General features: G+C 43.8%; 1 protein-coding gene across 1 annotated transcript in view; it reads right to left on the reverse strand.

The window, feature by feature from the left end:
• Positions 1-5,543: 5,543 nt before the first annotated feature.
• AFF1 (ALF transcription elongation factor 1) overlaps positions 5,544-15,959 on the reverse strand; it is a 192,651-nt gene continuing 182,235 nt past the window's right edge. Inside the window, exons 14-21 of the mRNA XM_081097756.1 lie at positions 15,678-15,921; positions 14,967-15,058; positions 14,696-14,753; positions 12,025-12,173; positions 11,400-11,471; positions 10,863-11,000; positions 8,782-8,984; positions 5,544-7,856 (exon numbers count right to left, since the gene is read on the reverse strand). Of these exons, the coding sequence (XP_080953882.1) occupies positions 7,735-7,856; positions 8,782-8,984; positions 10,863-11,000; positions 11,400-11,471; positions 12,025-12,173; positions 14,696-14,753; positions 14,967-15,058; positions 15,678-15,921 (1,078 nt within the window). The 3' untranslated portion in view covers positions 5,544-7,734. The remainder of the gene's footprint in view (positions 7,857-8,781; positions 8,985-10,862; positions 11,001-11,399; positions 11,472-12,024; positions 12,174-14,695; positions 14,754-14,966; positions 15,059-15,677; positions 15,922-15,959) is intronic.

Here is a 15,959-nt window from a genome sequence, read left to right on the forward strand (position 1 = left end):
CATATATGGCATACTGTTCTTAATATGTTTGCTCACCTTCTTGGCACTATGTGTTTTAACCAAGGTCTCTGAGAAAGGTTGTTTCCCCAGGTAGGGATTTTCCCCTGAAGTTAGGGAGGGAATAAAACCTCTTAACTAAGTGCCAGGCGGGTAATTAATCACTTTAACTATGAACAATCATGCTTAAGCTACATAATCTTTACTCCCTGGAATGGAGATAAGAAACGCCCTAACCTTTGTAATAGAGATTGATAGGATTGAATCAACTGGTATAAATACAGATGTAACAAGACAGCAAACAGAAGAGAGACAGAACCTAGGCACAGAACCTACACAGAACGTTCTCTAGAGACAGAAGAACTTCGCTGGAGAGAACATGGCAAAAGATCCTGGACAGAAACTGGCCTCAGAACCTAGAGACAGAACCTAGCGAGAGAACATGGCAAAAGATCCTGGACTGAACCTGACTACAGAAATTGGCAAGAGAACCTGACTAGAACCTGGTGACTGAACCTGGCTGGAGAACCTGGACAGAACCTGGCTGGAGAACCTAGCGAGGGAACTTGGCTACAGAACCTGGCTGGAGAACCTGGAGAACCTAGCAAGAGACCATGGACACAGAACCTGGCTGGAGATCCTAACCAGAACTTCGCTGGAGATCCAGACCAGAACTTGGCTGGAGATCCTGGCTAGAGATCCTGGCTAGGCTGCTGATCAACTGAACGCTGCCTCCGTGTCGTTCCTTCTTCACCGACTCCGTCCACACCTTTGGGGACCCCTGGACCCGCTGGGGTTGGACCCCGGCAATCCAAGATGTAGAGTGTTGTAGTAAAAAAAAAAAAAAAAAAAAAAAAAAGGTGTTTTTGTTGTTGTTCTAGATTAAGATTAAAGAGACAGCTAAGCCGAAGCCGGTTTGGCTCAGTGGATAGAGCGTCGGCCTGCGGACTGAGAGGTCACAGGTTCGATTCCGGTCAAGGGCATGTGCCTGGGTTGTGGGCACATCCCCAGTGGGAGATGTGCAGGAGACAGCTGATCGATGTTCCTCTCTCATCGATGTTTCTAGCTTTCTGTCTCTCTCCCTTCCTCTCTGTAAAAAATCAATAAAATATATATAAAAAAAAAAAAGAGACAGCTAAATGTAATGCATGAAATGACTGCATTCTGGTTCAAAAAAATAAAGTATAACACCTTTGTGGGGACAACTGCAGAAATTTGAATATGGACTATAAACATTAGATGTTGAGAAATTTTCTTAGATGACATAAGGGTATTGTGGTTGTGTTGGAAAATGTCCTAGGAAATGCATGCTGAATTTTTTAGGGTAAACCATAACTCAGCATAAATATACACATGCATGCATTTAAATAAGGTAAAATATTATTGAATCTGCTTAATTTGCTTCAGGGATGGTTGTGGAAGCATTCTTTATAATATCCCCAATTAGAAATAATCTCAAAGTCTAAGAAGGGGGTTGATTAAAACTGGTACAACCACACAATGGACAACTATTACCAAAAATTTGTGATAAACAAGATATGACACAAAGTTTCTGTGAAAAAGATGAGAGCCCAGAAGAGATTGTATAACCCATCTTTCCAATGAGATCTCTTCCCTGTAGCTTCATCTGGACTAAAATACTCCCTTTTCCCAACTTACCTTTGCATACTTACCAGTTACTGCCAGCTTAATACCAGCTTGCCCAGGCTGGGTCCCCGTTTGTTCATTAGGACCAATAAGTAGAAGTCGCCCTAATGTAAGGGAGAACAAAGTTAACGGGGAAGGGGTGGACAGTGAGGTCTTTCTCAGTGCTCAGAGGCTGGAGGATCAGGTGTTGGGATGTTGTGGTGCAATGAAGGGAGGAAGGTAAAGGAGCCAGGAGTTTCTGAGTGTTTATGCCAGGCATGATGCTAAGCACTCTTCATATACCACCTAATGCAATCCTGGCTTTTATTTGGTAGAAACCAATCGACAGTCTGTAAATGAGAGGAGACCCAGGGAGGTCACACAGCAAGCAGGAGAGCCAGGACTCAGGTTCAGGAAGTTAGGTCCTTTCTGATTTCATAAAACCATCGAGGTAGAATATTTCCTTCAGTGGTCAAGGGGGGAGAGACCAGATGGCCTTTAGATTATTTGCTTTAAAAAAAAAAATAGAAACGGAGGAGAGAGAGTGAAACGTCCATGATGAGAGAATCATGGATCGGCTGCCTCCTGCATGCCCCCCCACTGGAAATTGAGCCCGCAACCTGGGCATGTGCCCTGACCGGGAATTGAACCGTGACCCCCTGGTTCGTAGGTCGAGACTCAACCACTGAACCACGCCGGCCAGGCCTTTTAGATTCTTTTCAATACCAGCATTCTACAAATCTGTCTACCAGCAGGCAAGTGGAAAGCAGGCAAACTGGGTCCCTAGGTGCACCTGGCAGTAGATGTTAGGATAAGAAGCCACACTTGTGATCTCAGGCTAATTTATGTGTGATTAAGATCTTGAACATAAACTGAACAGAAGGATGAGCCACCCTGGGCCCGCACTTTTCCCATTTGAACACATATGCGAATGAGGGTACATTATTTCATGTGAGACTCTCCTTGGCTATAAATGGTATTAAACATAACAATGTTAGAAATTTTTTATTCAGACAAAATGGAAGCATGATTCAACACAAATGATTTCTCTAAATTTTTATTATTATTTTTTTTTTTTACAGCTCGATCCTCTTGTGAAAAGGAAAGAATTTGAAGGTGAACAAATCAATTATACTTTTCTTTTTTTAAACAGCAATTAATCCTCATCACAGAGAACAAGCAAAAGATCGGTGGCACATTCTCTTTGGAAAGATCTTTTGCAAATTTTTCTTCTAAAAAAAGAAAGCAAACTTTAATTCTCACAGATCACATGTCTCTTTCAAAGGACTATACAAGGCAGCTAAATTTTATTCACAAAAGCCCCAGGTTGCAGTTTCATTGCTGAAGAAGATAAAATACATGGAGTCCCCTTTATCTGTGTTGCACATCTTCCCATGGAGAGCATCGCTGCTTCCCCATCCTACATACAATTCACTGTGTGGACTACATAGCTGGCACATTATTCCACAATAATTAAAGAAAAACACATATTTTAGAGATAGGCCAGTGACCTTCATTTATCAACTGGACAATTTATTTCTTTTTAAAACAATTTTAATAATACCAAGATTTGACTTTACTCTAAAGTTACAAGAAAGCAAAAATATAATATAATATAATATATAATGGCAATAAATAAAAAAAGACAACCCTGCACAGGTATCATCCAAAACGTAATCACATTCAGGAAAAAAAAATTAAAACAAGATTTGGGACCCACGCGTATGAACACACACACACACACACACACACACACACACACACCAACGTGAACAGTGTATACTGTTGTCTGAGGGGGGCGCAGTAATTTTAACAATGCGTGTTGGCGGCCTGAACAAAAGGCAAAGCTAATACTGCCTGTGTCAAGCTTCACTTAAACACCTACTTTTAGGCAAAGCAAGTTACCTCCCTAGGTCAGCCACTCCCGGCCTGACTGCGGTGCGGCCGGCCTCCTGTCAGTGGTCTTTCTCCCTGTCCCTCCGGGCCCACAGAGCACCCCCTAGGCTCACAGAGCGCTGTATGTCTCCTTCCTGCCCTCTTGGGTACAGAAATATAGGCACTTCTCTACCCATCGCAGGACCTGCTGATACCTGGCGCACAGTCGAACAGAATCTTGTGTGATTTTTCTCCAGGACAACAGGAAATTTACCTTAAGAAAGATGGTAAGTGGTGCTTGTCAACTCATCCTCAATGAAAACTACAGAACATGGCCAGTGGTCACAATTCAATTCTGTCACTGAGAAACCAACACAACTAGATTGCATATTTGAGATTTATAGGTAGGAATACCACTCGCAATGTTTGGAGGAAAATCCCCAATACCATGCTATCCTGCAACTCCATCTCCCGCAAACAAATGACAGAGAAAAAAAAAAAAGGCACAGGAAAAACCTTACATCCAAAAACAAAAGAGGCGACCCACTGGAGACAGCGGGAAAAGGAGCAGGCACCGCCATAACCGACACGCTCCACAGCCACAATGTGCAACTCACCTCCCAGGAAGCAAGTCTTGATGTCTGTGTTTCTAAAAGAAGCCCTAATATTTTTGCAAGACTAAAATACTGCTAATCAGTGGTAAAGAGTGTAATGGATGAAGTGGCAAAGTTTTTCAAAGGTTTTGTGTAGTGTCTGGGAAAATAAATTCTTAAGAAAAAAGTAGGCTCTGTGTGGGTGGCAGGGAATCAAGCCTAATTTGATTCATTTACCTTAAGAGGAACAAATACACCTCAGACTTCATGGAGCAGAAGAGCCAAGGCCCACGTAACATCCCGAAAGCCATGGCAAACCAAATACAGCATTATTCCAAAATTAGGTGCGATCGACAAAATGCACAATAAGTATATCCAATTCAACCAGTTTATTCTTTGTGTGTATGTATGTACACACACACACACATCTCCTTTCATCTATCAGAGCTAAGAGGTTTTTTTCACAGCTAAAAATTATTGAACAAGAATCATAATAAAATAGTAAGCTCCTGATCTTACTAACATTAATATTTAAGGTACCAATTAAGGCAAGTTTTCCATCAGAAGGGGGTGGTTTTTAGCTTTTAAATATCCTGAGATCTGGAATTAAAGGATATAGAACAAGGGAGATAAGTGTGATCCAATCTGTCTGAGGGAAATAGCTAAACATTTTGGTCAAAACAGATCTATAAAATAAAGGTCCTTTTGTTCAAAGAAATCAGATGCTTTCTTTCCCATTCAATTGTGATTAAATCAGATTATCAGGTAAGCCCTTCTCCCGCTGCAGTTTCAGTCTTGATAATATGCCTGCCGGACCCCCGCCTCTTCACCACGGCTGGCACGCGGCCCACACTTTCACATTCTGAACCCAGGGCAACCTGGCGGGATTCAGTGAAGGGTTTCCCATTTTTTATTAGGGCCCTTAGTCTGGCTAAAACCTCAAGGTCATCCTCTCCAGACAGGGCAGAAACAGTCATCATTTTTACAAGTGAAAGAGTTCTTCCGCTTCCTAATGAAGACACGGGAAGCTGCAGCGCCAGAGGCAAGACTTCACTCAACCTTCACTCAGGATGTTTTGTTTGCCTCACTGTGAAGAGCGCACTATTACTGTTGTAAGAACTTCACAGATGCAAAGGCTTAATTTTAGACCCAGTCCTTTCAATGATCTACCTCAGTACAAATCTTGCCTTTTGGAATTGAAGCATGTAGCAAAAAGTGCAAGTGTTTACAAAGCCTCCTGACTTGTTACACAGCTGTTACAGCCAGAACTGAGGAGCATGAGGGGTTCACCAAGCCGCTACCCTTCACATACTCAGCCCATGATCTAAACCAGCGATCGCCAACCTTTCGGACCTCACAGACCTCCGGTTGGTGACCGCTGATCTAAACAGTACAAACTGATCTCTGCAAAATCATTTGTTTTTTAAGAGACAAATAAAATTTTAATACAAAGGTCAAGGGAAAACCCCCCACAAAGACTAAGGCCATGACGCAGCAATCACGTGTGTAGCACAGGCTGACGGATCACGTGGGAAACTCCCCAGGCAAGGGAGCTGGCGGCTTGCTGATGGGACACACTTACCCCGCACAGGCTGCACAGACCAGAACTTGCCCCGAGAACACGTCCTTCCAAACCGACCAGCCTTACACTGGGGAGTGGTGCACGGAAGGGAAGAAAAGATGATGTTAAGTAATTACATGCGCCCGATTCTGGGATCTTGTCTCCTACACAGAAGAGGACACGCAGTGTCACAGCATACAAGCTACCAGGCAATTACTGTTCATTTAGCAACAGGGTGCTTTTTAAACGAGCAATTAAAAAAGGGCCACGGCTTTGCTTTAGAACATCAGGACCACACATGACGTTTCCATGCTCAGACATTACCACTGCTGCTAATCCTTGGGCTTTAACCTAAACACGAGGAAGGAGGCCTCTGCCCTAGCAGGTGAGTGATGACAAAAGAACGGGCTGGGTAGACAGTGAAGGAGCAGTCACAGGCTTCACCCTGAAAGACAAGCACCTCCCATCGTCTACACCCCCTTTATACATTTGCCAAATTACCAAGCAAGTTCTTACAGACATCATGCGGACCTTACACTTCATTATAAATAAAGGTGTATCCACTCCCTTCTTCACTAATAAATAATTAGGAAAATGTCAAACATGTTGGGTAGGAAACATGTAGAGGGGCAGGATGGGAGAAAAGTCAATTGTAGAAAAAGCACTCCTCAATTTTAATGTGTGTAAATCCCACCTCTAAAAGGGATAAAAAGAATGGGCTTTTAAAAACACTGCACTCAAAATAATGCTTCCAATAATAACCTTCAAAGTGTCTACATAAAGAAGATCTGTGCTTATGGGTAAGTGGGAACTCGGATGTGTTCTTTCATATCAGTCATTCAAATGCACTGGTGTCATGTCTCTCAGACGGCAGCAGCCGCTTGTGGGGAGGCCACCGTTCCTCCTCAGCCTGTCAAGTCTAGCTGACCGAGAACACCAAGTGAATGCCTGGGACGATTTGTTTAAGTCTAATTAACCATCCCAATCTCCACATCCTTTCAGGGAGTACATTTTCCCTGGACAATTAAGGGCTCTGAAAGTCTAGTTTTGCTATAAATATAAAATAATTCGCAGCAGAAAAATATAGCCTCTTTAAGTAGATTTCATTTGTCTTTGTTCACTGACAAAACTCTGAGTTGGTTAGACAGCATGAGTTACCACATGACTGTAGACCACAGACCAGCACCTCAAATTCCAGCTCTACTTAAACAAAAATTAAAAAGCCCTTCAGCCAACTGGTCCTGTGGAAATGGCAGTACCCTCTTTCCCAGGGTAGAAAATTCCGAGCAGGGTCGCAGCTGCCTGCCTGTGGCTGAAGCAGGGGTGGGAACGACAGCCGTGCCACCTGCTGCCGTGCATTGTAGCTCCTTCTCCTCCCACGGCTCCCATCGGTCAACACCAACTCGGCCACAAAGGAATCAGAGCTGGGTGAGCGTGCAGTACTTCAGGCAATGGGGGTGCCTCCAATTCTTTACATTATGACAATACTTGGTATTATCAAAGCAACTGTGCACTGGCAGAAAGTGGGGTACAGCGGAGTCCTTCACAATTTAGGTTTTATAGATGACTGTTAGAATTTACAAAACAAATATTTCCTCAAAAAAAACTGAAAAGAAAGAAAAATCATCCATAAAACCCTACACCAAAATTCACTGTTAAAAATATTTCCTTCTGGGAATGGACTAGTGTGGTGAGGCTGCTGAGATGATGTGAATTTGCGTTCAGAGTTGAAATTGATTCTCTTCGTTTCATTTGCAACTCGCATTCTGCTGGTTAAAAAAATACGGAAATGTTTCTAGACCACTCATACACCCCTGTCAGGCCACATTGCACTCTGTCCTTTAGTTAGGAAAGGCGAAGATCATCTCTGAAGCCAGCCTCCTCACTTCTACTTCTGCATAACCATCGTGCCCAACCAATGACCACACAATTCTTGAGAGTTTAAGTGGACAAATGACCTGGCCTTCTCAGGTGCTTCTCTTCTCAAGTTTTGTTGTCCTGATGAGACAAATGTCTGGACTGGTTCTGAGGCTTCCAATGTGCAAAATAGTTCCCAAGGCATCAAATGAACCCGGGCCTGCGTTAGGGCGCTCTGCTTCCTTGCTTCAGCCACTGAAACCCCTGTCTCGTGTAGTGCACCAGATCCGCCAAACTGCTGTTGAGGGCCAAGGTGCACACGCTTGTGCTGAGCTGAGCAAAAAACTCTGCAAACGAAGCAAAACCACAACCAAGTAAACACGCGCACACACACGAAATAAAGACGGCGACAGAAAGTCATTCGTTTGGGTTGGTTCCAGAAACGATCCCCAAATTAGCATGTACTTCATCTATCACAGTACATCATCACAATCGAGAGTAATGCTGCTCATTCTCCACACTGACCCACTAGCCTAGAAGGGTCGGCACCGGGTTCTGTTTTAGGGTTGAATCCATAATGCCCAGCACTGGAGAACACCCGATTAATACTTTTGGGTCAACAGATGCATGAAAGAAAAACGCCAACATGTTTAAAAAGCATCTTTAGTTTACTAAGCAATTAAGTTCTAGGAGACTGTGAGGGAATTAAGCGGCCACCGCCAGGAAGAACTATGGAATGGCACGGACCTGGCATTTCCATCTAAGCGTCAGTGGACGCTGGCACTGGCACGCGCAGTTCCTCCACAGCGTGTCCCACCGTCTCCTACACCTCGGGCTTTCCCAAGGCCTTCGTCTCACACAAGTTTCAAGAGGCTTACTGACGCCATAGTGCCCGTACTGTCGCCGACCGTCTTTCGTCACACTGAAAACAAACGTTAAACTCCGTACTTAGGCTGTGCTCCCTCCCACCTCACACTGGCTGTGCCCAGGGACAGCCAGGCCCTTCCTTCTCCGCTTGCCTGGCCCTTGTGCTACCATTTCATCCAGACTGAAATGACGGCGCCAGGACTTCTGAAGGGCAAGGTGCTGAAGCCACTTCCAACTCAGTTTTGCTAAGATCTAGCCACAGAAATTTAGCTCCATGCTGTGGGGCTCAGAAAAGAACTGGGTCTGGGCTATGAGGTGGTGTGGAGAGAATGAAAAATGGAACATAACCTACAAACCACAGGATCCCCATCATGCCTCAGTGATCACCACCACAGAGCCACTCACCTTTGTTCTTCCTTGTAAGGACCTCGGCCTGTTCCCAAAGATCAACGGCGGCGAAGATGTGGGAAGTAATGGTGATGTAGGAAGATGTCATGGTTTGGATGCTGGCAGGGATCCCGCTGCCCCCCACACTGCCAGCACTCGCCTGGGAGCCCACGGAGCCGGCAGAAGGCATTGGAGAGAGAGGGGATGGTGCGCCTGTGCTTCTGGAAGGCGGAAGGTCAGAGAGAACGGGTTAGTCACTAAACCCCACATTACAGATTTCCTGCCTCTGGAACCGCAGGCCGAGTCACAGAGTTTCCGAGTGTACCAGCCAAAATGACAGTCATTTCTTTAAGGTCAAAGAGACACCCTTCACCGTTAGTTTTGGAATTTATAAAACACAGTGAGATGGGACCCACCAAGCAGACAGAGGCCAGGTGTCCGCACTAGACGCAGAATGAGGTGGGCAGGTCTGTGTTCTGAACCTGCTTCCCATGCTGTTCACAGTGCCCACTCCCTAGGCCTTGAGTCCTTCCCTCCCCACCCGCCCACCCACCTTCTCCAGGGAAGACAATGCTGCCTGTGAACTGGTCTTTATCTCTTACACATTCTTTCCCCGGCTCAGGGACCATGCGCAGAGCACCTGCTCTGCACCTGGCGCTCTTCTAGATGCTGGGGTACACCACGGCTTGCTGTCTGCCACCGAACTTGATTCTCTGCATTTATTTATTAACTTATCTATTGCACTTCTCACATTCCACACTTTTCTGTTTATTCCTTCTCCTGGTTCACAGGCACCTTGAAGGCCGGGACCATTTTTTACTAATCTTTGCATTTGCGGCACTTAGCAGAGTAGGTGCTAAGAGCAGGCCCTTGAGAAATATCTGCTGAATCAATGAACGACTGTAGTACTGCCTACGGGAGACCAGGGAGCATCATGTACCAGGGGATTCAGGAACTTCTCTCTATTCTCCCCTCTTGACTGTACACCTGCACATCCAAGTTAACAAGTGCCTTGAGTGGGTCAATGAGAAACACAGTGACATCACTTCGACCTCACAGATATAAAATGGGAAGATGGCAGCAGCAGTAACCTCATGCTGTGCCCCACCTGCCCCCTGCGCTGCTCGAGCCCCCAGTGCACCAGCTGAACGGACTTTCATAAGACGGGAGCAGAAGCACCATGAGGGCGGTGAGTTTCACCTGCTCTGTTTACTGCTGTGTCCCCTGTACATAGAGCAAGGTTTGGTACAAAGAAGGTGCTCATTGGCTGGACAAATGGGAAAGGAGTTACCTCAAATAATGACACCGACCATGTAGGAGCTTAGAATACCACCTCAGAGGTGGGAGTCATGAAAATTCCAGAGACAGGAAGTTCCTTCTCAATCAGGACGTTTTTAAGGAGAGGCTACACGGGAATCTCTTCCTGAACGTGCAGGAAATGGGGCAGTCTTCCAGGTGACAGTCTTAACATAGCAAAGCCTATCAGAACTGGGAAACTTCAAGGAGTATAACCACATTAAAAATACTAGGCAAGTGCTATAGGGAAGAACATTCTGTCTTCAATTGCACAAGGATTGTTTTTCAATATCTTATGGCATAGATGAACAGCTTCAGTTCAAAAAGTGGGGGGAAACTTTAACTAGAGACAATCATGTTCGTCTTATATCACTGCTACGGGTCCTGGAGAAGGTTGAGGGCATATGTAAGTTCTTGTTCACTGAAATTCCAAGGTGACATGTCCAGAGGGACAAGGGACTTTGGCTGGTTCTCCTGGCCTTGCCTCTAGTTGTTTTGTGGTGTTAGGCACACCTAAATATAACCCCAATTTTGTGGTGTTAGACATGCCTAAAGATCCTCACAGTTTTGACATTTGGACCATATAGTTTCTACAATTATGTTACCCAATCAGCAAACATCTTGATTTAAACTATTCCTTAAAAAGCAGATATAAGCAAATGATCTAGTTAAGGAGAAAACCAGCATATAGATGTATACAATTTTTGAAAAGGCAAAGTTAGATGTACACACAAATGGTAGCAAAAGCAAGAGAGGCAAATAATGACGCAATACTGATAATTGTAAGTTAGACGTATCATTACCTTGCAATGCATGGAGAAGGTGCCTGGGTAACTTTGGAAGGACTCTGGAAGTGATCATTAAGAGCACGAGAATACTTTATTGCTCTCTCCTTTTTACAACGAAACATCGCCATGTTCAAAATGGACTGACAACGCATGCTGTGAACATAAACAGGTGGATGTCAGAAAGACAGCCATCGAACCCTTTACAACCTAACGAAGACGCTGGGCTTCATCTACCTGAGGAAGGGTTTCGTAAAAATCTTACTGCACTCTTCAGTCATCAGAAACACACAAATATACAAGGATATCATCTGAGCCACCAGATCAAAGCATTATTGAGTCATCAGTAAAACAGCAGTAGGTACCATTTCATAAAACTTATCAGTGGGGTTAACCCCTTGACCTTAGTATTTTATTGATCTCCTTTCACTGTAATTTTCCTGCTAAGCAAAAATTTCAAAATCTTTTTTTGTACCATCAAAAGATACAAAAGCAAAAAAAAAAAAAAATACAAAAGCAAGTGTGATACTATGTAAATACAGAAAAAGTACTCACCATAAAACAGCAAATATTTTCTCTTGTGTTGGTGCTGCTGGGTCTGAGAAGGATTTTAACGACATGATGACTCTATAGGGAAGTATAAAAATAGATCAGGTTAAACAAAAGCAATTGGAAAATCCCTGACACAAAGACATCTCATTATGTCTGTCTCGGTTTTATACTGATTTTTCCTGAAGCTGTCAAGCCGAGAGCAAAGTAGAAAAAATGAGGCTTTAGAGCGACAATTGAGGCCACTCGGAAAACTAGGTGAGGACACACACATCTCTTCTCCGGCTGTCCACCTGCTTGACTCCATGTAGACGTGTGTCCTGACTGAGTCCCTTGTTGAAATGCAGATAATAAAGACAGGAGCTTAAACTGGAAAAACCAACCTCTCCCTGAAAGGTTTGGCATTTCACAGTGCACTTGGCACACGATGGAGCTGGGTCCGGCTTCTCTGTTCCGGCATTCATCTAGAATATAATTTTAGTTCAGGACAAGAAAAAAGTTCTCGGATCAGTAACTTTTGTAAGGCGCCCCTTTATTAAGCTGTCTTTATACTGAGGTCCAAGTGGATTATGGCAATAAAGGCGAGGAAAGAGAAGTACTTAAGAGGATGGCAACAGGACTTGGCGCTTACTTAACGAGGTCTTCGGTTTCAGAGTACACCGCGAAAGCCGACTTGGACGCCGACCTGGACACCGGGCTTTCAGACTCCATGGCAATCCCACACTCAATGAAGGACAAGACGGCTTCCAAGTACTTAAAAGCCTTCCCAACCTTGTCCGTCTGTGGAAGAACAGGTCACTGTTAGGCCAAAGACAGCCTTTTATTTAGTTTCTCACCCACATTCTTCACTGTAATATCCCTCCACTGTCAGAGTTTAGTTATGGCTACAGAGAAGTGTGAGAGCAAACCAACTCAACAGGACTAAAGGCCTATGGGGTCTGACCTACTAAAAATGTTCTTTTAGTAGGAAAAAGAAAACAATTTTGTTGGGATGACGCTCTCATAACTTTAAAGCACATATTCAAACTAAGGCAATGGAATCCACAGTCCCTTTGTTATTAATAGTGTCCCCAATTACTCATTACATCATTTTTCTGAGAAAGAAATTTTCCTACACATCTAGGATAATGCAATCACAAATTTCTTTGTATGTGTTGAAGTTTACCTCCTTACAATAAATAAAAAATGTTGTTTTAGGAGCATCTTAGATATGATGTCAAACAATCATCGTTCCATGTATCGTAGAGCCCAACAGGTGGCTGACTCGCCTTTGGAAGTCGGGGCGAAGTGCATGAGGCTGTCCTCTGGGCCAACAGGGATAAAACCCCAGAGTCTCCCTCTCTCACTCCTTTTTAAAAAATCGGACAAAACTGACTTTATTTTTATTTTTTTATATCTAAACATTTTTTATTGTTGATCTGAGAGTCTCTTAAAGGGAATATAAATGAAATCAGATATTGGTGACTACACACTGGTCACAACACTTCTCACTGAGTGCAACACAGCCAAACCAACTAAGACTGGGATGAGCACCTCTCTCAACACACGGCATATGGACCACATTATACAAGCAACTAACACATTTGCAAGTTTGCAGTTTTTGCTAATGCTTTCAATTTGATAATGTTCAAAAATAAAGAATGCAAGCAGTAAAGATGCAAGTGGAGTATAAAAAGATAGTGACATCAGCAAAGAAAGATGGTTTAGGCCTGATATTTTGTAAGGCTAGTGATGCACATCTATTACACCTGTGATAAACACATGTGTCCTGATACAGTGTTAAAGTGGTAGCGTTCCGATATCTCTATTCAGCAGTGAGTATAATGTAGAAGTGAAATGTACCCCTTTATATTCAGTTGTGCACTTGACTATTTGGAATGCGAAATGCACATCCTGAGACACTGTGCAATTAAAGAAGAATATTACAAAAAGACTGTGCATTCAGCTTTTTGTCCAAACTGGCCTATTTTGAGAATAAAATGAGACATTATTATTACAATGGGATTCAACAGGCATAGATCAGGACTGTCCTGGGCACACGGGGATGTATGGCCAACTTCGGTGGGAGAAGATGTGCGTAGGTACAGACTAAACGCAAAACAAAATCAAAGTTCCCTGGAGAATACTTCCTGATTTGAATAATGAGGAAATCTAGTGCTTAAAATGCCCGATGTTTAGACAAGTTTTAGGTGACTGACAAAGTACTGACTAGTTACTCCTTTTCAAAACTCAAAAGATTCATATAGTCACAGGAACAACCTTGGAATGATGAAAGGACGAAGACGGAAAAGACAGCCCTGCTTGGCCCAGCCCTGGTCCTCTGACTGAAACTCAGGCCATTATATACAGGGCCACCTTAGAGACAGGGCCACAGGGGCTTGTCTTTGACCCCCCTGTAGCACCCAGCATGGTAAAAACGACCCCAATATTTTGTCCCAACAAATGGGGACCAGCCCAGCCCTCCCAGCCTGTCTGAGAACAGGCCAGTCCACAGACGGGTTGCAGGCACCAGGCCACAGCCTTGATGGCCACCCTGGACGGACCTGATTCAGTTCCCTGTGGGCCTCTACAGTGTGCGGTTAGATTTGCATGTAGGAGAGAAAAAGGCTGGTGGTACGAAGTTTAACATAGGGTATGTGTCGGGCTTAGGCTTGGGGAATACATGCCGTTTAGGCACACACTACCTAATCAGACTGCAGCAGAGATGTGAAAGCACATTTAATTGTGTATGCGATTAAAAACAAACCTCCACCTTCCAGAAAGTTCAACAGCCACCAGGCAGAGCTCACTTTTTAAAGCATGTTTACCAAAGTGCAATCAGTGCCTTCACCTTAAAACTTCATCTACTGGCACTGGTCTACTGGCCCCTCAGGTCAGTCTCTCTCAAGAGCTTGAGATCATTTTGGAATGCAAATAGGCTACCTCACCTTTCAAAATATCTCAGGGTGAACACAAATAGACCGACTTCCAATAGTAGGACTCATTTTTCATATCCAAAGAGTGGGACAAGGAAGCATTCGGATATTAAATACATAGTAGTGACCATTCATTTAAACATCAGACTTGCAACTAGGTACTTTGTATATTTGCCCTTGATCAAATAATGGAGTCAAAGAAAATAACTTCACTAAGAATCCCTTATCCCTCACTAAGATCCTGCTAATCCTGCTTCCGTATCGGCCAATGTTAACACCCCTCTCCCACCCTCCTGCTGTACTTAGTGATATGTAATACAGTAGACTGAGATCACAAATATTCCATCAGAAGACATTCTACCAAATGGATAAAGAACCAAGACTGACCATTAACTCCGCTTTTTGCTTCAACTTTTTTGCCTCCTTCATGTGGAGATCTGCTTGTCTGAAAGAGAAGGAAAGATCAGGGTAGGTCATATGAACTTAAAATTACTGGGATGGAGCAAGATGATTGAAGGAGACTGAGATGGTGAAAAAGGACGGGAGGAGAAGGAGGGCAAAGAAGAGGGAGGAGCAAAGAAGGGGGAAGGAAATGAGGAGGTAGAGGAGGAGGAGAAGTGGCACGCAAAGGGTGAGAAGCAAGCCTCTAGAACCTTACTTGTCCAACTTCGAGGGAGGCTTCCCTGGTTTCGAGTTACCATTTGGCAAAGAAGGCACTGGAAAAGAACTTGCAGTATCTCCAGAAGATCCCTTTAAAAAATCATTTTACAGATCACACTCTAACATTTAAGATCACTGACCTAAATATACCATCCCTTAAATTAACCCAAAATAGTTCCCCCCAAAAGTTTGGCACTTTCCCAGCTAGATTAACGTTTTGACTGTGTTGGGACTCAAAAAGATATAAGACAAAACTGTCCATGAGAACAGATAACCAACAAAACCAAATGTAACATTTTCTTTTAGTCAATATGCATACACACCACATACACCCAGGTTAACAGAAAGAGGAACTTGTGCTTGAGGAAAGTGGATAATTCTCCCCCATTACAATAAATGAAAGTACCTGAGATCAAATATTCAAACCAGGGTAACCATTTCTTACTACGAAACACCTGACAGAAAATTAACACAAAACATCTATTCGGGTATTTCACTTCTGAATCACTTTAAGAATAAACTGACACCTAAATGTTTATATACTATTAATTACCTTTTACTCTCCCTCTAAAGAGTAGAACTTTAAACACAAGCTCATTACAGCCTTATTAAAAGTGATGAGTAGCTCTGAAGTATCATCATTAGGAACTTACCCAATTTGGGAACTTACCCAATATCTACGGTATACAACGGCGGCTCCCCGACTTACCTTTTGTTCTGTGGAGCTTCCAGAGCCCTTCCCCTCGGCTTTTCTGCGCTTGGGGACAGGGGAGTCCTTATGGTTGCCCTTGGTACTACTGGCACTTTTGGGAGGGTCCTGGCTACAGGGATGTGCTTCTCGCCGTGGCCTCTTTTGTGTGGGCTTGGCTGGCTTCTGGGAGGATGAGGACGAGGATGACACAAGTGTAGGGGGAAGCATTTCCTTCTTTGAGGGCTCAGAGGGCCTGGGTGTTCTGGAAAGAAACATCATACAACACAAAGTTAAGGCAGA

The sequence above is a fragment of the Myotis nattereri genome (assembly GCF_964212035.1).
Source record: "Myotis nattereri genome assembly, chromosome: 1".
Lineage (NCBI taxonomy): Eukaryota > Metazoa > Chordata > Mammalia > Chiroptera > Vespertilionidae > Myotis > Myotis nattereri.